The 25,528-nt window shown below is 36.0% G+C and overlaps 1 protein-coding gene across 4 annotated transcripts in view; it reads left to right on the top strand.

Moving 5' to 3' along the window:
* The window catches only part of Ttc28 (tetratricopeptide repeat domain 28), an 818,517-nt gene that overhangs the window by 487,795 nt on the left and 305,194 nt on the right, over nt 1-25,528 (top strand). For all 4 annotated transcript variants that reach the window (XM_023711313.1, XM_023711312.1, XM_023711311.1 and 1 more), the window contains 3 exons: nt 3,601-3,748; nt 11,960-12,232; nt 13,182-13,312. In XM_023711313.1, coding sequence (XP_023567081.1) covers nt 3,601-3,748; nt 11,960-12,232; nt 13,182-13,312 — 552 coding nt within the window. The remainder of the gene's footprint in view (nt 1-3,600; nt 3,749-11,959; nt 12,233-13,181; nt 13,313-25,528) is intronic.

Below are 25,528 nucleotides of genomic sequence, written 5' to 3'. Positions count from 1 at the left end.
AGAGGAGAGAGAGAGAGAGAGAGAGAGAGAGAGAGAGAGAGAGAGAGAAAGAGAAGAAGGAAGAAATGGCAATGCAGTTCAGTGCCAAGGCCTTGGGTCTAATCTCCAGTCCTACAAAAAAAAAAAAAAAAAATACAAAGAATAATTTTTATTCAGTGCTTCTTTGTATATCCAATGAATAAAGCATGGAAGCAAGTTGGGAGAGGCCAACTGGAGTCTGGAGCAGGGCTTTGTCAGAACTTGCCTCACCATGCTACCTTCACAAGGCTACAGGCTTCTGATGATGATGTCTTACCAGGATCAGTTGTGACCCTGAACTTGCATAGGGAGCACTAAAGATGCTGAGACTTCTCTCCTACACCTCCTTCCATCATTTTTTCCTGAAGAAAGGAAGTCAAAATTGTCAGAAGCATTGTCCAGTCTTGCCTTTTCTCTTCTGACTTCTCAGTGTTCCTAGAAAACCAAACATGCACAATTTTCTAGAGCTATGTGAATATGTGACTAGATCTTGTACTGAGTATTAAACTTTACTGTATTTTTAGAGGTAGGGCAAGTGTACTTTTCAATGATTTTACTTGGCAGATGGGGAAATCAGTTGCTATTTCAGTGAGGTAATGAATGAAAAAGTTTTACTTTAATATACATATGAAGTTATTAAAATTGGGACTTCTAAGATTTTTGTCTCCTGTAAATAATCATTGTAGTTTGTAGGTATTTGGCATGTATATGCATATATAAATAAATGTATATGACTATATTTTAAATTAAGTTTTAACAATACTTCTAGTATTACATAAATATGGTTATTTTTAGTTGGAATGTAAACTGTGTATTGCCTTTTGCATTAGAGAAACTACCTAAAATGCGAAATGAAAAAGCTAATGAAAAATGTCTGTAAACATTAAAGATTAAAACAGTGGCTGAGTCTGTTGAAAGGAAAGGATCTTATGAATTAGTAATGAAAGTGCAGTCACAGGTTATTATCTTACTGGGGCTTGAGTTTTAACAGCTGCTGGTGGTTTAATAGAAGTTTGAATAACCCATAATAATTTGAGTATTTATTGTTTATGAATTGTTTCTTAATGGAAACCTTGATTAGTGCTGTCTCTCTCCTGTTAGCTTAGTGTGTTGTAAAAGTGAAATAAGTAAATATATTTTGTAAGCATGAAAGATGTTTAGTCTCATTCTGTGATTTGTATGTATGCTGGAGATAAAATGACAAAATTATATATTTATTTATCTATTTATTTTGTCTGTTTGAGACAGGGTCTTGCTATGCAGTTCAGGTTGGTCTTAGGGTCACATTGTAACCCAGGCTGGTCTTGAACTTGCAATGATCCTCTTACCTCAGCCTCCCAAACACTGGGATAGTAGGAATGTGCCACCATGCTCATTGCCAAAATTGTATATTAAACCTATTTAATGGTTTTCAGAATTTGGCACTTTATTTAGATCCCATGAATGTAATTTGTTATAATGTCTTAGTATATTGGACAAAGAAAGTTAAGTCTGTGTTGCAAATAGTTTTCCAATAGTATTTAGATGGAATAAGGTAAACTATTTTGGAAGCACATGTCATATAACCAATGAAAGCTTTAAAATGTCACTTTTATGTATTAATTAGATACAATGTCCTATACTGTTGACATACTAGTAACACTTTTTCTGTTTTCTTGGTTTTACTCTGTACTTAAAGCCATTTTAAAATTTAATTGTTTAAATTTAAGCATTTCCCTTAGTGTTTTCTTTAGTTATGTGAAAGAATCTATAATTTTCTTATAATCATAGATGTTAATATTAATTTTAAATTAATCCAATTAAAAGATATATATATATATTTTTCTGTTTCTAAGCAAAACCCCACACATTGTAGGTAGCTGTTTTTTTAAATTATTATTATTTTAAAGATGAGAAAAAAGCAAAAACAAATACCAAGTACAAAGACATAAACAAAGCAACAGAAAACAATACAAATGGTACAGAATTTCAAAACAAGAGGGCTGGCCAGATAGCTCAGCTAATTAAAGAGGCTGCTTAGGCAGATGTAGGGGCAGAGGTTCTATCCTTAGACTGCCGTGCCAGCCCTGCCTCCTGGGTGTGCTGAGATGGCAAATGAAAGTGGGCATGGTGGTGCATGCTTGTAATCCCAGTGCTTGGGAGGCTGAAAAACAGGAGGATCACTACAAGTCCAATCTGTGTAGTGAGACCCTGTGGATCCTGTACTAAATACAAAAACAAAAAAACCAAAAATTTCAAAACAAGAATAGAAAATTAACAATGATTGTTATATTATGTATTGTTATCATCAAATTTGTTGTTCAGATTACCAGATACAGGTATGCAAGACTGATGAAATAATTAAACATTAACTCTTTCTTTTAATAAACCTTAATTTTTTCTTGTCCTTTTTATTTTTTAATTCATTTAAAGAGTATAATAATAACAGATGAGACATTAGAGAAAATACACATTTAAAAGAACAAGATGAAAGGTATTCAACCATGGTTATTATATTACACATTGCTATTCTCAGTGTAGTTGCTCAGATTACAGATTAGCATGTAGAGTTGGTCAAAGTAAAAATTTAAAACATTAACTGCTACTCTGAAAAAACTGACAGAAATTAGTAGTATAGTCATCTCAGCTATCCTGTATATATACTTACATGATTTTTCTTACCTTTTCCTTTTTCCCCTATCTTTTTTCCTTTCTTTCATCTCCATTGTTTATTCCTTTTGTTCACTTTCTTTCTGTTTTGCTACATCTATTCTTCTTTCAGAATTTATTCTTTCAGGTTCTTACACTAGGAAGACAATATAATGTTTACACACATGGCTCTGATTTATTTCATTTGTAAATATACCTTCTAGTTGCATCTACTTTAGGTAGCTGTTTTTAAATATTTTGTTTGAAACACCATATTATAGTATGTAATTATGTCAATCATCATTAAAATTATTTTAATTATTATTATTATTATTATTATTATTATTATTATTTTTTTTTTTTTGCTCTGAATGCCTTCAGGGCAGGTTTGGCTGGCTTGAGTTGTGGGGCTCGAACCACAGCAACCTGAGCCTGAATGCTTTGTTAAAGCAGCCACTTAAAGAACTGAGCTAAGGGGCAGGCCCCCAAAATTATTTTAATTCTAATCACACATTGTTCTTTTTCCTTTTAGTTGTATAAAGAAAAAATAGATCATAGGTTAAATTTATTCTTATTTATATACTTTACAAATAAGTCCAAATCCCTATCCTTGATGAGTTTATGAAATTAAAGGCAGAATAATAAATAATTCTTAAAATCATCAAGACACAATAAAAACAACATACAAATAAATGTCAAAGAACATGATAAAAGTAATATGTCCTAGAAATTAAAAGTGTGACAGTTTGAAATACAAGTTGCCTAAAAGAAGTGTGCCTACATTCTGTGATGTTAGAAGGAACAAGTCCCTTTGGTTACCAACTGTTCATTCTGTTTTTGAATGAAACATATCTCAATCTTAGTGCTGCTGGCCTGTTGTTCTATTGAAGAATCCCCAACCTTGCTGGAGTGCAGTGTGACATGTAAAACATGCTATCTTTCCTTCATTTCCAGGCATACTTCCGACAGGGTGTTGCCCTCCAGTACCTTGGACGTCATGCAGATGCCCTGGCAGCATTTGCATCTGGACTGGCTCAAGACCCCAAGAGTCTCCAGCTTCTGGTGGGGATGGTAGAGGCTGCCATGAAATCTCCCATGAGAGGTAAAAATGATGAAAGTAGTATTATGGCACTAATTTAAAGTAGAACATTTCTAGTCTTCTAAGACTTTAGGCTCAAGGACTGATAATTGAAAGGTTATCCAATTTGTAAAGAAATGACTTTGTGGAACTGGGGATTGAACTCAGACCCTTGAGCTTGCCAGGGAAGCACTTATTCTACTGAGCCATCTCCCTGGCCCCAAGAAATGATATTTTAGATAGAGGAAGATCAAGAATTATTGTTGATAACTGATATTAATGAGGCAGAATAGTAATGTGGAGAGGCCACTGACCTTGGCATTTGTGGATGTAGGCTATTTATATTCTTAAAATTTTCATTATTGTATGACCATGAGTAAATAAACCAACTCTGAATTTTAAGGTTAAGGTTCTTTAGAAAAAGTTCTTTTGGTAGTTCTAAAATTTTGCAATTCTAAACCACAGTGCCTCAGACAACAAATTTTCTTTGATGAGCCAATGTACCTTTTAAAAATAATCAAATATGAGATGACATTAGGTATTCTTATATATATTTTATCAAAGGAAAGGTGCCCTTAACTAGAGACAGTATGTAACATTTTTTTTTCAGAGAAACAGAGTATGTTGAATTAAATGAGTAAAATAAGACATATTGACTACATATATTTTTTGTGTTATTACTTCTACCTTATACTGGAAAAATAAGAGAATGGATTGAAAATGGTACCATGAGGTTTAGAGATTGGAGAAGGTGTAAACCCCAAAAGAGATTGACTTGGTTTTGAGAAATGATTGATTTTTCACCCTAGTGCTAGGGAACAATCCCAAGGCCTCATGTATGCTAGGCAAGTACTCTATCACTAGCCATGCCCCTCCCCCTCAGCCCACTGATTTTTGAAAAAGGAGCTTTGGGGAATGTTTGAATAAAAGCATGTATTAAGTGTTATAGTTGGTGAATCACTAAGGGAGGTTTATAATATGTAGTAGGCAGCTCATAATGTCTCATGCTAATTAGGTTATTATCAAGCAGAACTCTTTTCAATTTAGAAATGGCACAGTTTTGAATTTTTCATATGAGAAAATGGACCTAAATTTTAAAATGACAGTATAATTCAACATTTTATCTAGTTGTGAAAATATTTGTAATATTAAATGATTGAAATATATTTGCTGATACTGTACTTGGCTCAAAATATATGCTAAATAAAAGTGTGATGAACTAATATGGTACCACTCATATAGTTTCTGGGCAGTGCATAGCTATCAAAATATTTTCCTGAAAGTCAGGGATTTCATGTGTTAGGAAAAAAAGTGGTAAGGAAACCTTTCATGCAATTTTCTAAGCTGTAGAAGGCTGAGTCTTTGCTGCGAACCTAATGGCTTCTCCCACTGTGGGATCTGCTGTTAATAACCCTGACTCAGAGCAGATGCACTTTGGATCTCTGGGGCCTGTGGAGAATTGGGCAACAACAACGAAATCAGCCTGTCTCTCTTTTCCATTTTCCTGGCATTTCCTCATTCTCTTCCTATACCCTCCACAAAGAGTATAGGTGAAACATTTTTAATTCAGTTCTCTTTGTTCTGAGGTGTTTCTGCTGCTGCCTTAGGAATGAATGTATTGCTATCAGCAGAATCATACTTAACATTTTGCCTTTGAAGCAATTTGTTTAGATAAATGTAAGGAAATCTTCTATAAACTGTGGAAAATTTCTCAGGGCTGCTGTCACCCTTAGGGTTCTATGTGCCAGTTCTTTCTCATCTTACAGTGAGTGACCTAAGGCTGACCCTGGAGAAAGCTGCTTCTCACAGGTGCCTGGAGCACTTCAATATCTTCCTCTCTTCCCTTAGGCAATTTAATTTACCTGGGTTATTTTTAGCATTGCCTTTACCACAAATATCTATTCCAGGTGGGCCTCTCTTAACGTTTTGTAGAGACTATTGCTTTGCAGCATTGTTTCGTGCATCACCCTAAATTTTAATGACCCCCCTTTTGGTCATATGGTTGCAATCTATAAAATCTGTCAGCATTTGCTGCTCATTTTAACCCACTATTTATTTTAGCTTCCTACATCTTTCTATGTTTCTGTCATTGTTGCATAGCTGTGCAGGCTGGGGCTCTTTACAGATAGGTCCTATCTGTTCTGTCAGTTGTTTTTGGTATGGAATTCTTAAATGCAACATAGAAAAGTTCTAGTCAAGGTGCTTCTACAGGCAAACAAAGCCCGATGACCTGCACAGTGTTCCTATGCTTTTATCTTTTTGGAAGCTTAAAGATTTTGTTTCGTTTTAAAGGCAGGGCTAACCTATATTAATATACTCTTGTTCTTATATAAATATATTTATCCATATTAAAATTGATTTTTTTATTATCATTTCTTGTGTTTCTGAGTTAAATCTGTTTTACTTTATTTTTATAGTTTCACTCATGCTCACAAACCGGATATCAATTAAACAGTTTCTCCTGTAGATATAGTTACACCATTTTATTTGCCTTAAGTCATGAAGGAATATATAAAAATAAGTAAAAACATAAATTGATAGTCTCACGTGATTTCTTTGGTTATTCTCTGCCGTTTTCCATTTCTCCTGTCCATATAGCCTTTAAGCAGTTCCACTTCATGGTATCTTATAAATGCTGAAGCAAATCTGGATGTGCAGCATACTGCTACTGCCAACGATGGATTTAACAATACAGTTATCAAGTGGGATTGAGTGAACCTGTATTTGTTTCTCTAGAGATGCCAAAGCTGCTCCTGAGTGAGGGTTCTCTTGTGTATAGTTTCTCTCCTCCTATTAATTCAGTAATCTACAGATTATTACGTTTATTATCTATCACCTGTTGTGTTGTCACCAGCTCCAGAGGCTCCAAGGAAGCTGATTTTCTAAAGTGTTGGTGGGAAATAGCTTGAGAATTCATAACTTTTCTCTTAGGGTCAGTTGGGGTTCACCTTTGATTTGTCTAGAGGTCCAGTCTCTCTAAATTCTATTTGTTTGATTTTCAGTTAGATGCAGCTATTTTCTATAGGAAACCTAATTTTGAAATGGTATACTAAAAACACCCTGCACTGCACTCTAATTCAGCACTCTCACTTGCTGGTCTGTGGCCCGAGCAAGACTACTTCCTTCTGTGTACCTCAGTGGTCCTCAGTAGAAGGAAATGATACTACCAACCTCCTAGTGGTGTTTTGAGAGACAAGCCCTGGAGGAAAGGCGACCCTGTAGATGCTGCCTGCTCTGCAGATGACAACTGCTGCTCACCCTGGCACTGGCAGCAGGATTGATTTACCCTTGTGTTTATGGTAGGCAGAGTGCTGTGGCTGCAGAGGACTACTCCACAGTACCCACACTTCTCCTCATGAGCACCCACCAAGAAATTTCCCTCATGCCTTAGTATCAGAGACTGGCTTTTCTTTCTTTGTCTTCTCCAGATACTCCCAGCTAAAATACCCTGCCATTCCTGCCAAACACCATGGGCTCCAACAAGTCCAGTGTCTATTCATATATCTCTTCCTCTTGAGAAGCCACCTGGATCTACCCTTTGGGTTCTCAAAGTTCAGTGTACCATTTTTAAGAACTCTGGACTAAAAGCTGTATCCTTACTTTATATGTTATTAAGAAAAAAGAAAATGGATACTTAAATGCTCACATAACCTTTTAGATATAAAAGTGACAAACATTGAGAGGCACCAAATTTAGAAATGGCTCTTTAAATTCAACACTTTAGAAAGTATGTAGATAAATATGCACATCGAAACTGATGAAACACTATAGCATATCTCTTAGTTAAATACAATTGCCCACTTTTTATAAGCTGTTGCTGCATCCCTACAAGCACTTCAAATGTCAGGAAATGTGATTTTGTTAATCGTAAATTCTTAAAACCTTTACATTTCAGAAACATACTATAGCTGATCAATCAGTGTAGCAAAGAGCCTTTGTATTGTTCCTGTGGAGTTGGTTTGACATTGGTTGTTTCATGTATTATGCATAGATTCTAGAAAGAAAAACATCATAATGGCTATAGGCTGCCGCAATCCTCTTCTGTCTAGCTAGATAAAAATCCACAAAATTACTCCCCTCACTAATAGCCTAAGTTTACCCTAGATTAGGAATTAGAATAATAGAGTTAGAAACAATATTTGAGAACATCTATACATTAAAAATTATCTGAACCACCTTTATTCGTTGAAAGCCTGTACAGCTGGCCAAGGATGGTGGCATAAACCTAAGGTCCTGGCTGCTTGGGAGCTGAGGTGAGAGAATTGCTTGAGGCCAGGCATTCCAGAGCAGCCTGGGAAACCGTCTTAAAAAAAGCATGCGTAGTTGCTAATTATAATTTCTGGTGGGTGATGATGAAGCAATGATAAACAATTGCAGTCCAAAACAGAGAAGTTTTACACTAAAATTTTAAAATTCATATATGGTGAAATGCACATTTTTGTGTATGTACCTGTACACATGCATAGAGAAAATATATACATATGTGTATGAATGTATGTACATAATTATGTTCATGTGCTCTTGTGTAGATTGTATGATGATTTGTATATTTATAATTTAAACATCTAACAAAATGAGGAGACTGAGGCTGTGAGACCTTAAAATACAGATACTTTCATCCATAGCTCAGTGTTTTCTCTGATACTGTACATCAGCTGCCTTCTCTCAACTCTCTCAATGAGTCAGCTCAGGCTGGCCTGTGTAGCATTCTCCGCCATTGTTTGTACTATCTTCCCCTGGTTCCTTTAGTTGGGACACACCTTCTGTATAAAGTATCCTCCACTCTCTGAAGAAAGCAAAGACTTAGATTAAGTCCTGCTTTGTTTGCACCATCATGTTCCCCTTCCTTGAAGCTTTCCAGTAGTCCTTGTAATCACTTCCTTTGCATATGCTTTATATTTGTCTTTGCATCAGCATTTATCATTTAATGCATTTACATTCTCTTTCCTGCAAAATACAAATGGTAATTTGATATTTTACATCTCATTTCTTCAATTTCATTTTCATCTAGTGAAAATTTATGCAGTTAAATATGTCTTTCTTTTTTGGGACTCGTCCACATACCCGCTTCAGTCTTCAAACTGTTGCAATGTTCTCTGTCTTTTCTACTACTGATGTACAGTTTCTGAGTGTGAATTGAGTGGCTCTTTTAATCTCAGCCAGGGTTGCTAGGGGAAAAAAAAATCTTTCCAACTAAACCATAGTATTTCTGATGGCATTCAGTCACTTTGGACTGTCAGTTTTTGAACACTCTTCCTGTTTTGAACACTTCCTGTTTTAAGATGGTTCCCCATCTTATGTTTTCTGATTCCTACATTCTCCTATAAAAGCTGAAAACAAATTCCTAGTTTTCCCATTACAGTGAAGACCCTACCTTTGAATCAGTGAAGGTTTCAAAGAAAACATATCACAGAATTTGTTTTGGTGGTGGTAGATACAACAGAAACAACCATTTTTCAAGGGTTAAGGTTCAATGGTGGGGGCAGCACTGCAAGCTCTGATGTCCTGTGTTTAGTTGCAGTGATTATGTTACCCTTACCACACAGCTTTTGTAGCATGGTTGTGGAGGCCTGGATTTTCCCCAATCCTAGTAGTCACTGAAGGTGCATTTCTTTTTACTTAAAAGCAGCCAAGACTAATTTCTGTTGTTAGCAACTAAGAATCTTTCGTGTCATGATGTCATAGAACCTGGGATTAGAGCTTTGAGTGATTTCTTGGCTTTTTACCAAGCTATCTGACATTGGGTGAATCCTTAACTACTTAGATACTGTGATTTCTAAAATGAGGCCATTTAAAGAAATATTTCCAGCTTTAAAATCTATTTTTCCCCTTGCTATTTGGCCAGTGGGCTGCTGATCATTGGCAACACTGGCTGCCAAACTCATCAGCAGGCACTACCAAAATTCTGCTCACAGCATTTTAGTATTATTCTTTTCTACCTAGCAATTCCTGGGTTCTTGTGCCAGTATTTAACCCTATTGGTTAGCTAGTGTTTACTGGCACTGTGTGCTGCTTGCAGCTTGACAGGTGTAAAAATGTTCTTTGTTCTCTGTTTAGTGATCTGATTGAAGGGGGAAAATGCTTCAGGCACCAGTAAGTTTCAAGGTTTCTGTGGTAATGTTGATTCAGAGAAGAGCTCCTTAGTGGAGAATTGAGAAGTCATAAATTGTAAAAATTATATTTTAATACAGTATGGTTGGCTAGAAGATTCAAGATTTAAAGAGACCAACTCTTACATAGTTTTTAATACACATGTAGTGGAACAACTAATGTGGATTTGTTTTTTCAGGAAAGCTGACAACAAATGCATTTTAAGTGCCATCTGCTTATTGGACAATCAGGAATAGTTCAGAAAAATTATCTTTAGAGGCAAAAAAAGGGAGAAGAGGGAGGATAGAAGGGTGCTTAAGTCATCTATATTCAAACCCATCTTGAAGTGGAAAGAATCCCTTGTGCCTTATTGACCTCCTATCTGTCCGTTACAAATGCCACATGAAAATAAAATAAAACCACTGTTAATTTTATTTTGGAATACAGATTTCAAAAGCAGTGGTAAACATCGAACCACCAGTGATTATGATAGGTGTTTTTTGGGTAGCCTCCTTTATTTTATCTTCTAGGAAAAGTTATGAGTAGGTTTAGTGAACTGGTCATTCAAATTCAGATTTCATAATCATTTACCAAGTGCCAGACGTGTTAGGGACTTTAACCTTTGTGGAGATAGTATTGTTTTTTTATCATGTGGCCACACAGTGCCACTTTCTGTGGAGTTAAAGTAGCAAACAGTCCTACATTGGCTTTCAGATTTAACTGGAAAATATTTTAACATTTGACCTATTCAGCAAATTCTAAAATAATTAATGACCAAATTGTGTAATAGTGACTATAAAAATACAAAGCAAATTTAGATACAAGAATTGATGTGGGCAGGAGGAGCTGAGGATATGACCAAGTAAAAGAATGCTTGTATATGAGGTATGATTAAAAAGATATCACAAAAATATGATGAAATTTTAAAAATCTATTACAGTAAAAGAAAAATCACCATGACTCTTCTCTCCTTTTAGTTAAACGCAGCTACCCCATTGTTCTTGTCACTTTTGGAATTAGTTCTTGGAAGTTTTCTTTTGTGAGTTTATTTATTTATTTTTCTGTATTTAGGACAGGGTCTACAGGGTCTCACTACATAGATCAGAATCGTAGTGATCCTCCTATTTACAGCCTTCCAAGCACTGGGAGTACAGGCATACACCACCACGCCCAGTCTCAATCACTTTCTCAGCTTGCCCCGGGGGCAGGGCCAGCACAGCATGCAGGGGATCAAACCCTTGCTGCTGCATTCAAACTAAGCAGGCCCCTTTGTGTCTGTATTCACACCATTGTTGCCTTGTCAATGTCCTGAATCAGTTCTAAACATTTAACTGTCATGGTGATTTAGGGAAGAACCAGAAGTTGCACAGTGAATAAAGTAGCATGCCACGATGTTTGATGAGTCTGCCTTTTTGTTGGATGTCGCTCAGCAGCAGAGCTGATTGTATTTTTTATCATACCTCATAAAGACAGGAAAGAGTTTCCAGAACTGCTTCAGAAAGTGGCAAATATGATGGGATAAATGCATGCAAAGTGAGGAGGAATATTTTAATGGAGATTAATGGCAGTGTGTCTTTTATTATAATACATTTTTAAGGGGCTGGAGAGATGGCTCAGTGGTCTAAGGCACCTACTTGGAACAAGCTTGGCAAAGCATCAGGGACCGCGGTTCAATCCCCCAGCACCACATGCCAGCCAGCCCCGCCCCCTGGTGGGCTGAGCTGGCCTCTCTCTCTCTCTCTCTCTCTCTCTCTCTCTCTCTCTCTCTCAAATAAATAAAAAATAAAAAAAAATGTTTAAAAAAATAATACATTTTTAAAATATAAACATGCACTGTATATTCTGGTTACCGCTTTTGAGAAACAAGCAAGACAGAGAAGAACCACTCAGCAAAAATGATACATGATGATCAAAGAACAGTGAATGAGTGTGGCATATGAAGGCAACAGTGAGAAGGAAGTTGCTGGATTATGGTGGACCATACTAGTCATTTAGGATTAGTGGACAATTAGAGTGGTGCTAAATTTAAGACTGACATTTATACTTGAATTAGGCCATAAAAGTAGGTAAAATGTTTGTTGTTAGATATTAGAAAACATTGTCTTGTATATCACCCTATATTCTTATGTCTTTTTTTTTCTTTAGACTCCCTCGAGCCCACTTATCAGCAACTTCAGAAAATGAAATTGGACAAGAGTCCCTTTGTGGTCGTGTCTGTGGTTGGGCAGGAACTTCTGACAGCTGGCCACCATGGAGCCTCTGTGGTTGTCTTGGAAGCTGCTCTGAAGATTGGCACCTGCAGCCTCAAACTGAGAGGTTCTGTGTTTTCTGCCCTGAGCAGTGCTTACTGGTCTCTCGGAAACACAGAGAAGAGCACTGGATATATGCAGCAGGACTTGGATGTAGCCAAGACCTTAGGTAGAGTTATGTTTCTTTGCTTTATTTCAATGCAGAAAGGAAATGCAAAGCGTATTAGCCTGGCAGGAATGGGAATAGTGCATGCAATGGAAAATGAGTTGCATTTTCAGAACATCCTCTATTTTAGTATATTTAGGTGTTTAGGACTCTTTAAGTAACAAAGTGCCAAGACTTTCAAAAGGTCAAGAGAAGGAGCTTAACACATTCATCACCCTCTTCAGAGATTTGGACTTAACAAATATAATATCCTAAGTGATAAATATTAGCAGAAAAATCCCTTAATTTTATACCTCCACTAGAATGCATTATAATTTTGTGTAAGGAAGTAGTATAGTACAGAAGCTAAAAGTGAGTTATATGGAGCCAAACTATTGAGCTAAGAGGCTCTGCCATTGATCTGCTGTGTGATTTTGTGGATAAGCATCCTAAGTTCTGTGTGCTGCAGTTTCCTCATTTGTGAAATGAATGTGACTTACGATTATGATGGCCATTGTGGTTATTTTTCAAGGATTTTCAGGATTGTATGAAGAGAAGGCATATGGTGAGTCTCCTATTAATGCATTTGTAAAGAAGCATTTTACTGTTAGTAAGATTGGCATCAAATGGATGAACAAACAAACTGATAATTATTCACTGTCAAAGTTTATTAGCAGAGAAATGAGGTGCAGCTGGTTTGTAACAAGGTCTTTAACCTTCAATTTCTAACATACCCAAGTACCTGACTACAGTTTTTGTTTTTTAGCAATAACAACAATTGTCTAGAGATTTAGGTTTTAGGACCTTAACTCCACATACAGAGTCTTGTGGAAGAAAAAAATACTTTTCTAAAACAAGGTAAATGAAATCTAAGGTAGTAAATCGGTGGCTCTTAAATTTAAGATGACCACTATACATTATAAACAGTGCAACAGCTTAAAGAAATTTTATGTTTTTTAAAAATCCAATTCAGGTGACCAGACAGGAGAATGCCGAGCTCATGGGAATCTGGGTTCTGCATTCTTCTCCAAAGGAAATTACCGGGAGGCTCTCACCAACCACAGACATCAGCTGGTGCTCGCCATGAAACTCAAGGATCGGGAGGTAGGAAGTTTAACTGTAGACCAAAGTCATTTGTTAAAAAAGCGTGGAATACTTTTAACTGTTCAAAAAATGTGTAAAGTAGTTTAAAATATCACTTTCAGAGAAGTCGATCACATTGCTTCTTTCATCCACAGTAAGATACTGGCTATCTACTGCCTGTGTCTGCTTTCAGATAGAGATGAGACCATATTGTGACCTCAGCATCCAGCAGTGTGGTCAGATGCATTGTTCTTAACGTGTTCACATATGCTGTGGAGCAGACATATAAAGTTTGGCAAAAAGCTATGCATCATAATATATTCACTACATTGTAAGAGGCATATGTTACATTTTAATGCAAGTGTTATTACTGCAACTCCTTAATATTGTTTGGTGGATTGTTAACTCTTGTGAAAAAAAAAGTCTGGGAAAATGTAACTGTAATGATCATCCTGGTCTTCATTAAAAAGATAAAATGTAATGTTCTCAAACAGTTGATGCGCAGTAGACGTTATGAGTGAAAGGTGCTTCTATGTTTCATCACTGAGAAGAGTGGGTGTAGGGGATGTGGGCTCAGACAGAGCTGGCTCTGCACCTCAGCTCCAGGACTCCCTGGCTGTGCAGTCTTGCACACATTACTGTTGAAATCCTTTTGCCTCTATTTTCTTATGGGAAATGATGATTATTATATATATTCTATGCATAGCTGTGGTGGCTGTAAATAGTGTGTGTAAAGTGCCTAAGGTGGTATCTGGAATTACACAATGACATTTCATAAAGAAATTTTATAAATGATAGTTTTTATTAAAATATTAATAGAGAAATAAAAGTTAATAGCAGAGGTAACAATAACTTCACAAGTCAATTTATACATTGAAAAATATATTATTTTAGTGATCTAGCAATATCAGGTCTCTGGCACATGGTCAGGTATTGATAGCCAAAGGAATTAAGAAAGAGAAAAAAAGTATTTGAACACCAACAAGAGCCAGGTGTGTTATGGTGCACATCTATAGTCCAAACTGCTTGTGAGGATGAGGAAGAAGGAACATTTGAACCCAGGAGTTTTATCATTTTTTGTTATTTTGGTAGTACAAGGGATTGAACCTAGGAACTTTGTGCCGAGCTACACAAAATTCAGTTCATTTAAACTTTAAAAATTTTTTTGTATTATAGTGCAGAGGGTGTCTACAGGGTCTACAGGGTCTTACTACACAGATTGGACTTGTAGTGATTCTCCTGTTTTCGGCTTCCCAAGTGCTGGGATTACAGGTGCACACCATCACACCCAGTCTCACTCACCATCTCAGTGCACCTCAGGGGCAGGGCCAGCACAACGGGCAGGAGGGTGAACCTCCAACCCCTGCTTCTGCCTAAGCAGGTGCTTTAATCTGCTGAACTATGTGGCTGGCCCTAAACTTTTTAAATTTTGAGACAAGATCTCACCAACTTGTCTAGGCTGGCTCAAACTTGCAATCCCCCTGCCTCAACTTCCTAGGTTGCTGGAATCACAGTTGTGTGCCATTGTGCTTGGTTTGAACCCAGGAGTTTAAGACACGCCTTGCCAACATATCGAGATCTTGTTCTAGGGAAGAAAAAAAAAATCCCACAAAGAGACGATTCAAGGGCTTAAACTTCTGGCAATTGTATTCCCTAAAGAGTTTCCAAACACTTCTCACTGCCTCCTACCCTTAATTAATCAACAGTTCTTGTAAGCTAGATGACCTGATTTCTTGATGTTCGGGGAATGAAAAAAATTAGACCTTCAGTGACAGATATACTGATGGCATTATGAAGCGAGAGCCAGATTTAAGAACTAAAGTAGCATAATTGCCTAGATCAGGCCATTTGGTGAAGGGATAGGTAACTATAAATATGTCAAGAGCTGCGCTTATTCTTTTCCCCTAACCTTTGAAATGTATTAACCCAATTACTGAGTAGGGTGGAAAAACTTTTAATTAGGATCACAGTAATGCCATAGGTATTCAAAAGGAGAAATGAAAATTTTCTACCTTCTCTCTTCTTATGAGTGAAAATTTTTTTTTTTCCTGTATTTTAGGGAGGGTTTGCAGGGTGTTCAGAGTCTCACTACTAGATCGGACTTGTAGTGATCCTCCTGTTTACAGCCTCCCAAGTGCTGGGGTTACAGGTGCACACCACCACGCCCAGTATCAATTGCTGTCTCAGCATGTCCTGGGGGCAGAGCCAGCACAGCAGGCCTGGGAATGGAACCGCCAGCCCCTGCGACTGCTTGCAAATTCTTAATCTGCTGAGCTATTTGACCGTCCCTATACAATATATTCTTTTTTTTTTTTTTTTGTGGAACCGGGGATTGAACTCAGGCCCTTGCGCTTGCCAGGAAAGTGCTTATTCTACTGAGCCATTTCCCCGGCCCCTACAATATATTCTTAATAGGTCACTGAATTACAAGTGTAAAACCTGAGATAATACTGGTGTTTCTTCCCTCCCCTGAACTGTCACCTCATAGAGTTGTCACTCACATAGGCTCTACTCTATCTCTTGGCCCTCTGTAGGGCCACTGCAGCACAGTCCATAAGCCTGCCTGTGGGGAAGTCCTCCCTATGGATGACAGAGAGAACCCTTGGCCTACATTTAACACCTATTTCTTTCTTCCCTTCTATGGAGAGCAGAGAATGTCCAGCTCCTGACACTTACTTTCCCTCATAATTTCTAATTATCAACATATTAATGATCTTAATGACCCTCTTCTACCCGTGTGGGTTGTCACTTAGCCATAGCTCTGGACCACAGCAGGAGTCTCACTTTGAGCCACTGCTGCTGTTTTGGCTGATGATCCTGCTTGGTGTTGTCCAAGCACATTTAACTGATCCTAGACTGACCTCTGGGATCTTTCTTTTCTTTCTCTGTATCTCTCCTGTTGTGTCTACTTCTAGATTATAGGGTAACATTTCTTTTCTTAAAATTTAATATCACTTTACCACTTCTCTGAATTTTTTATTCATGAATGTCTTTCCTGTATCTGATATATAGTACCAATAATTCTTTTAAACTTATGTTTGACTATTTAAGGTCTATTGTCTTGCCAAATCTCAAGTATATAATATAGTAGTATTAGTTATATATTAGTTATACATTATTGATTATATATTATTAATTATAGTCTCTTGCTGCACATAAGATCTGTAGACTTATTTTACATAAATGAAACTTTATGCTTTGCCTATCATTTCCCCATTTAACTCTCCTCCAGCTCTGATAACCACAGTTCTATCTATTCTCTGCTTCTATGCATTTGACCTTTTAGATTCTCTATATAAATGAAATCCTACAAGTATTTTTCTGTCTGGCTTATTGTACTTAGCATAATGTCCTCCAATTTCATCCTTTTTTTAAAGGCTGAATAATCTCTCTCTCTCTCTCTCTCTCTCCTCCAATTTCATCCTTTTTTAAAGGCTGAATAATCTCCCTCTCCTTCTCCCTCTCCCTTTCCCTCTCCCTCTCCCCCCCAGTGGACATTTAGGTTGTTTCCATATCTTTCCAATTATGAATTATGTTTCAATGAACATAGACAGCTCTCTTACTTTCTAGGGTCATTTCTGAGTGATGCTTATTACCTGGCTTAAATTAGCTAAAAATGTTTATTCCTGTATTCATGAAACCAATACCAGTCAGTAATTCTGGAGCTAGTATTGGTTTGGAACCTAAAGGAATATATAAAATGTCTAAGGGGAACTATTATAATGATGCGTAATTTCTTTTGGTTCAGTGTTTTAGCTGGCTGGTCTTCTGGGACTTAGTTCAGTCTTCTTGTGAAGCACCTGGTGCTGTACCAGGGTATGGGCCGTGTGCTGGGGAATTTCTCCCTGTGAGGGACTTACATCCTGTTTGAGACAAACTTTTAATATGTAAAAATGTTAAAATGTTATTTGAGGAATAAATGATGAATATTCTCTTAAGTAATGCCAAGATTTTGAAGTTTTAAGAGACATAGCCTGGGTAGAGATTTGAGACTTCATGAAAAAGCTGGAACTCTGAATAGAGTTCTAAACCCTTGTTAGCTCATCTGCTCATGTTTTGCTGGGCTGTAAGAGAGCTCATATCTTTAAGATCAGCCTCATCACAGCATGTCAGTTTTTTAAAGTTAATATGTGTTAATTTTGTCCAATTACGTGGGAAACATATAAAAATAACCAACCATAATCTTGTAATACTATTATTATTTTCAATATACTTTTAGTCATATATGCAATTATAATTGTTTATTCAACCAAAATTGAAATTCTATTATAGGACTACTTTATAACTTATGTTTTATTTTTTCCACTTAATTTTTAGGAAAGACTTCTTTTTATTAAGGATTCTGCTTTATTGTAATTCTTTTCATCTGGTCTCCTATTATTACATATTTAGATTGTTTCAAAATTTTTGGTATTGAAGAACATTTTTATAGATTAATCTTTGGATGTATCTTTCTATACTTTTCTTTGGTCAAATGATTAAGTGTGAACTCTTCTGGATAAAAGCATATTAAGTCATCTTATACTGAGAACTAGTTGCTTCCAGGAAGACCGCATCTTCCTCATTCTTACCAGCCATGTAGTATAGGTTATTTCCCCCTGTGTTATCCAATGCTTAGTGTTAATATTAAAACTGGAAGTCAGTTTGATAAATTAAAAAGTATTTTATAGTTTAATTTTTGTTTCTTTGATCATTGTTTGGGCCACTTAGGCTCCTTACATTTCTCTTATAAAGAGCTTTTTTAAAATTCATCACCTATTTCTTTCTCTACAGTGGTATTGGCCATTTGGTATTATTCTGATTCTCAGTATTGCTGTCTCATCCCACTGTACTGTCTTTTATTTTTTTATTTTTATTTTTATTTCTATTTTTTTGGCGGAACCGGGGATTGAACTCAGATCCTTGCGTTTGCCAGTCAAGCGCTTATCCTACTGAGCCATCTCCCCAGCCCCTGTACTGTCTTTTAGTTTGTAATCTTAGTTTCAAATATTATTGCTCTATAGTACATTTACATCTGGTATACTGTCTCATACCACTTTTCCTTTGAAAAATATCTAGGAAGTCTGTTCCCTACCTGTACCAATAAACTTTTAAAATTATGTTATTAAATTCTGGAGAATCTTTCACTGGTGTTTCTCTTGCAGTTTGATTATTAACTATGAATAAATTAGTGTGTTTTTAATTGTTCAGGAGTCTGCTCTATTTATTATTTTTTATGACCTCTTATTGATATATACATCTGGTGAGTTTTTTCATATATATATATATATATATATATATATATATTTCATGTATATTTAATTACAATAAAGTAGCAATGGTATTTTTTCTATTTTGTTTTTTAAAGAAATAGTTATTGATAGTAGATAGGAAAGGCGTTTCTCTCTTTTTGAGACAAGATATCATTACATAGTTCAGGTTGGCCTCCAACTCACTGTGTAGCCCAGGCTGGTCTCGAGCTCAGTGATCCTCCTGCCTCAGCCTCTCCAGTGCTGAGACTACAGTCATGTGCCACCACACTTTGCTGGCAAGGTGTTTATGTTGCACATTTTGTACTTGAACCTATTAAACTTCTCTTTGCTCTTTTTTTTTTTTTTTATTTATGTGTGTGTGTGTGTGGCCAGCTCAGCCCACCAGGGGGCGGGGCTGGCTGGCATGTGGTGCTGGAGATTGAACCGTGGTCCCTGTGCTTTAGCTAAGCTTGTTCTAAGTAGGTGCCTTAGACCACTGAGCCATCTCACCAGCCCTCTTTGCTCTTTTTTTTAACTAGCTTTTTTTTTTGGTTGATTTCTAGTATTTTCTTAAAATAAAGTGGTCTATAAAAAATAATGTACTTATACATTCTGTCATGTGATAGCTACTTTTTTATCTTGTGTCTTGGTTACTTTTCTCTTGCTACTGGGACAATATACCTGACATCCAAAACTAAGGAAGGAAAGGTTTATTTAGCTCACAGTTTGTGGAAATTTCAGTCCATAATCAGCTGGCTCCAAGGCAGAGTAGCACATGGCGGAGGACAACAGTTCATGGTGGCAGGAAACAGTAAAACAGAAAGAGCCAAAAGGGAAGAGCAGAAGTGGAGATGCAAGCCTCTCGCCCTTCCTTATGTTGCATTCAGAATATCCACCCCAGGGAAGGTGTAGCACTTACCCATAATCCCCACTCACACCTGTAATCCTAGCATTGGATCATGAATTAATCACAAATTTTGGAAGCCTGCTCCCTAGTGACTACATGAGGCTTTGGGAGTTCAACTATACACAAACCATAACATCTTGTGTCAAAGATTTCAACTTTGAAAACTCTACCGAACAATGGAAACATCATCCTTGGTATTAAAAAGTTCAAAGAGTGTACCCTTTGTTTGTTTGTTGTGTTGGGAATGGAACCTATAGCCTTGTGCAAATACTCTACCACCGAGCTACAACCCCAGCCCAGTCAATGTCCTTTTTTTCTTCTTTATTAGCATCCTTGTACCTGTAACCTTCAACTGTCCTTTGTTTGTTCTTTTGTGTCATTTTTACATTGAAATAAAAGGTAAGAAGCTGCCTTTTAAAGCAAAAATTAATCACTGTACTTGGTATGATTGGCGAGGTTAATGAACTGTATTTCCCTGCCTCTTACATCTTGGGCCATAATAAAGTTTAGGTTTGCCCAGGTAGCATCATAGCAACCTGAAACCAGTTTGTCTGCTTACCTTGAAAAAGCAATAGCTCTTCCTTTTATATAATTACTCTCAGATATTTAATAGGAGAGGTGATACCTTCTCCACAGGGTTTTTCATTCTGGCTAACCTTCTGTCTCCTCTAATGGTTTCAAAATTAATTTCAGGTGCCCACAGAGACCTTCCTATGAGCTAATAATATTAATTGTCAGAACAGCATATAAATTACATTGTATTAAAGATGTTGTTCTCTAATCAGGAAATCTGACATGCAAATATGCTGATGACTCCTAAGTATTTTTTTAATCAGTCTGATTTCTCTCCTGAGTTTCATATTTCTTTCTCCAACTGCCTCCTTAACACCCACCTTCAGCTCAGTATACCTGACTTAGCTCTCCACGTGTGTCTGCCTCAGCACTCATCCTTGATCTGTTTCCCATGCCACCTTCTTCTCTCACTCACATCTTTTGTTGACTACTGGTTTCTCCCGTTTTCTGTAATGGAAATCTTTTTTCTTTCTTTTCCCTTTTCATCCCATATTTTATCTGGTTTATTACAATAGTTTGCTCTCAGAACTTTTCGCACTTTTTAATAGAAATCCTACCAAAAGCAGATGAGAGAGCATGTGGGCTATTTGACTCTATAAGCATAGCATGAAGCTGTTGCTAGTAGTACATAATCTTTTCCAGTATAGTGAAGAGTATGATTTTAGATATTCAGCAAACTCAGACTTCAGTTTTGGCTCTGTGAATTCTTATGATGTGGTCTTGAATAGTAGTACAGCGTCTTACTTCTTTAAACATGCCCAGTGGAAACAGGAGTTGTTTTAATTTTTGGCTGTTATTCTTACCTGTTAATACTTTCTCTGCATATCATCTGTACTTATTTCAATTAGGTATTTACTCATACATGTTTATGTTTAATAGCTTTATGCCAGTTTTCTATATCAAGTTATATCATCCACAGTATAAAGGCTTATTTAATAAAAATTATTAAAAAGTGAAAAGAAAGAGTGGTATGGATACACAAATACATGAATACAACTGTGTATGTAGTTAATTAGCTTATTGTGGTGAGAATTAATTACTTCCTAGAAAGTACTTGCTTATCACAATGCCTGAGACATATTAAAGACAAAAAAGAATGCTACTATTATTGCTGAAATTACATTGTCATCATCATTTAATTTAATAATTCATATATATGTAGCATATGATGACAGTGTTTATTTATGTTAAATTGTTTTTACTCATCTAATCAAGTAAAGTGGACACTCCTACTACAAGTACTTCTTATTTTAGGTAACTTTTTTTTTTCTGTTGATGTTTGTAGCTTATTTTATATTTTAATTTAAAGTAAGACAAGTAGATATTAATAAAGAAAATATAAGAAAAGTACTCTTCTTACTTATGTGAAAGAATAAATTCATGATAAAATAATTAGAAAATAACAGTAGCTAATACACTATGTATCATAATCTTAAAAATACATTTTAAAAAATTTACCTAAATTTACACTTAGGTAAATTTCATATCTCTTATACTAGTGCATGTAAAAATATCTGTTTTTGAAGCATGTTTTACTTTCTCTGCTTCTACTTTCTTTTCCATCCAGACTATGTTCTAAAAACTCTTTGAGTACCCTTTTGCAATTTAGTTATGAGCATGTAATTGTCTTCTTAAAAACCTTTGACAGCCTTATGCTTACCTGTAGGACAAAATCCAAACTTCCTCATAATCCTTTTCCCTTACTTTTCTTCAGGTAGGCTGTGTTCATGCATACTAATTAGCGTAGTATGCTTTCACAGAAATATTTCTACTCATTCTGTTCCCTTTGAATGGAAGACCTAATCTTTGACTCTTTGTAATGTTTTCTTTTTTCAAGTTTTAGTTTAATTATCTCTTCTTTACTGAAGCACTCTTCCTCCACTCCCATGTTTTCTCCTCAATATTGTACCAACTGTTGGTGAAATCTAATTTATTAATCCTTTTAAGTGTCTTGTTTAAGAAATGTCTGTGTATCTCAAAGTCATATCTTATGAGATTTTATTGTTTTACTTTTTGCATTTAAATCTACTGCCATTTTGAGCTGCCTTTCATGTTTGGCGTGGGGAAGAGATCAAAGGTCTTTTTTTCCATATGAATATTTAGTTGGCCCAGCACCATATAAGCAGGAAACTACTTTGCATTCTACTTAGGTCATAAATAAGATATAAAGTATTTAAAGACTCCATTATGTTGATCATTTGTCTTTCTTCATGCCAATAGCATATTGTGTAATAACTGTCGTTTTTTTCTTATAAAGAGAGAAAAAAACCCCAAGAATTTCAAAACAAGATGATAGGAGATTAACAATGGTTATTATGTTGCATATTGTTATCTTCAGAATATTTGCTCAGTTTACTGGATGCTGTTACTTTTTTAAAAGGTCCAGATATATGCTGAAGTAATACCTGCAGCTTTGGCTCTTCCAGGCTCTTCACACACATGTGTATATATGGATCTCTGTGTATGTAATATATTTTAGAGTCAGCTTGCCAATTACCCCTTCCTCTGCTCAAAGGTCCTGCTGGAATTTTGATTGAAATGGTATTGAGTGTATAAATATATTTGAATCTTATATTTCATAAAAATTGGAATATTTCTCCATTGAGTTAGGCCATATAAGTCCCCTCCAAAAATATTTTATACTTTTCAATGTAGAATTATTATATACTTTTCTTTTTAGGTTTGTATTTGTGTATATGCATGTTTGTGTATTTGCTATTGTAAAGGGTATTTTAAATTTTATTTTTTCCCCGGTTCCCTTTTGGCCTTGTCACTATTTCATGTGGCTTTTGAACATTAAAATGTGCAGCTTGAATTGAGATGTACTGTAAATTAAAAATATACTGTAGACTTTCAGGCTTAGAATGAACAAAAAGCATGTTTAGTATCTCTATTAAGTTTTTGTATTGTTTTCTTGTAGTGGGATAAGATTAAATAAAATGTCAGTAAAACCAATTTCACTTTTTTATGTTTTATGAGGTTACTAAAAAACTTAAGTTATAGTTGTAATTTATTTTTGTTAGACAGTATTCTAGGCTATTTTCTGTGCATTTAATTATACACGTATAAAATGTGTGGTTTTCTTTTTCTTTTTTCTCATTTTTAAGGCCAAGAAAATTAGTATACCTTAATATTTTTCCTAGTCTTATGTTTTTGATTGATATAATGTTTGTAAGTATTTGTAGGGTAAGATATGGTAACTCGGTACATTTATACAGTGTGATGATCAAATCCAGTTAATTAGTATTTCCCCTTAAATGTCATCATTTCTATTTGTTGAAGCCCTTCAAACTTATTGACTATTCTAAAATACATTCTACATTATGGTAGATTATAGTTTTCCTACTGTGCTATAGAATATTAGGATTACTGCCTCATATGTAACTATTTCGGTACCTGTTAGCCAAAATATCTGTGTATCTCTGCTCCCCATCGTAGACTGTAGAGACCCCTATTCTCTTCTTTACTATTATGTGATGAACATTTTAGCTTCCACAGCTAGTGAAACCATTTAGTTTTTATCTTTCTGTGCCTGGTTTATTTTGCTGAACATAAAGTATTCTAGTTACGTCCATATTGTTGCAAATGATAGGATTTATTTGTTATGGCTGAATAATATTCCATTCATCCGTTAATGAGCAAGTTGGTTGATTCCAGATCCTGGCAATTGTGAATAGTGTTACAATAAAAATATGTATGCAGGTATATCGTTGCTACAATGGTAGTGTGTGTGTGTGTGTGTGTATGTGTGTGTGTGTGTCTAAAAGTGGGACTCCTGGATCATTCTATTTTTGTGAGGAACCTCAAACCATTTTGCATAATTGCTATTTCAATTTATGTTCCTACCAACAGGATACAAAGGTTCACTTTCGCATACCCCTTTAGTATTAACCCCTCATCTAATATATGATTTGCAAATTTTCTTCCATTGGGAAGGTTGCTTTTTGATTTTCTTGTTCCCTTTGTTGTGCAGAAGATATTTATTTTGACATAGTCTCACTTGTTTGTGTATTCTTTCATTACTTGTGCTTTGGTATAGTATCCAATACACATTTGAAATGAAAAGATTTTCCCAAGTTCCTTACTAGAAAGGCTCTTCTAAATATAGTAACTTTTGATACCAGTATATTTCAAATTGAAAGGCAAATTGTCCTCACTGTTCCTTTAATCACAGCACTTATGATTTATCTATAATGGTGGTCTTCACTCTGCTATGTAGCTGGGAGCATCTAGAAGGAAAGAACCAGAGTTTATTTATATTAATCATATTCTTTGTTCATTCAGCATGTTCACTGTGTGCTGCATGTTGTGATGCTCCCCCTCCCCCACCCCGGTATCAGGGATTGAACTCAGGACCCTGCGCTTGCCAGGCAAGTGCTTATTTTACTGAGCTATCTCCCTGGGCCCATGTGATGCCTTTGGTACAAAGATGAAAGGCTGATATTCCTGCCCTCCTGTGTTCCAGGCCACTATGAATGGAGGTTTAAGACCTGGAAGGAAAGCATTGAGGGTGACAGTAGGTAAAGAAGGCTCTTTTCTCCTTGGTCCTTGTAAGTGGTAATTTGTTTTACTCAGAGCTAGAGAGGAAGCCTTAGGAAGCCAGCTAATAAATACCAACTTAGTTGCTCTGTTTTTTCCAACTTTGCTGCTAGGAGCTAAAATCCAAAACTTACTTTCAGTGAGGCTGCCTTTACCTTATGATAATGCCTCTCACATATCTTTTAAAGTAAAATTTAAATTTTTCTGTTTGTGAAAATAGAAGTGAGTCATAGTCATCAATTGATGATACCAGTGGTTTGCACGAGAAGTTACTGATCATTCCTACTCCCCCCAAAAGACTACTTTGTAAGAAAATTGAGCCTTCTGAATTTCCTTTAGAATGTGGCTCCAGGAAATTAATTAAATGATTTTTTGTGACCTCATCCTAACCACAATACTTTCCCCCAAATAACGTTATTTTTCTTGGAGCTTTTCACAGACATTTTCTATAGTGTATGTGTTATTATATAACTTGCAGTAGTGCTGATATGAAATCCACACAAAGGTTTGTGGTGTGTGTGTGTGTGTGTGTGTGTGTATGTGTGTGTGTGTGGCTGAGACAGAAACAGAGAAAGAATGTAGTTGAGGTAATTATTTTTAGTAGTTCAAAAGAGTGAGTTTAAAGGTAGAAAACATTCCATTTTAGCAGTGAATTGTGTCCTCATGGGAGTATTAGGTTTATGAGGGAAAGGCCTGACGACCTTTTCTGGGCGATGTATCTTACAGGTTTTTGAGAAACAAATAGGATTGTTAAACTGTAATTCTCACAATATTGAAGACTGTACAACTTGGGAAGTAGACAGGAAAGTAGAATAGAAGCAGGACATCAGTTTCTTGATTATGTTCTTTATACTTGGTATTATAAATCAGCTGACTCAGACCTTTGACCTGTAGTGAGGTTAAAAAAGCTCTTTTTTACCTGCTGATAAAACAGTTATCATAAAGGAGAAAAGAAAGAAGGAAGGGAAAAGGAAATATATATATATA

This window comes from Octodon degus, unplaced genomic scaffold (assembly GCF_000260255.1).
Source record: "Octodon degus isolate 3935 unplaced genomic scaffold, OctDeg1.0 scaffold00021, whole genome shotgun sequence".
NCBI lineage: Eukaryota > Metazoa > Chordata > Mammalia > Rodentia > Octodontidae > Octodon > Octodon degus.
This window is presented reverse-complemented; position numbering and strand designations above follow the sequence as displayed.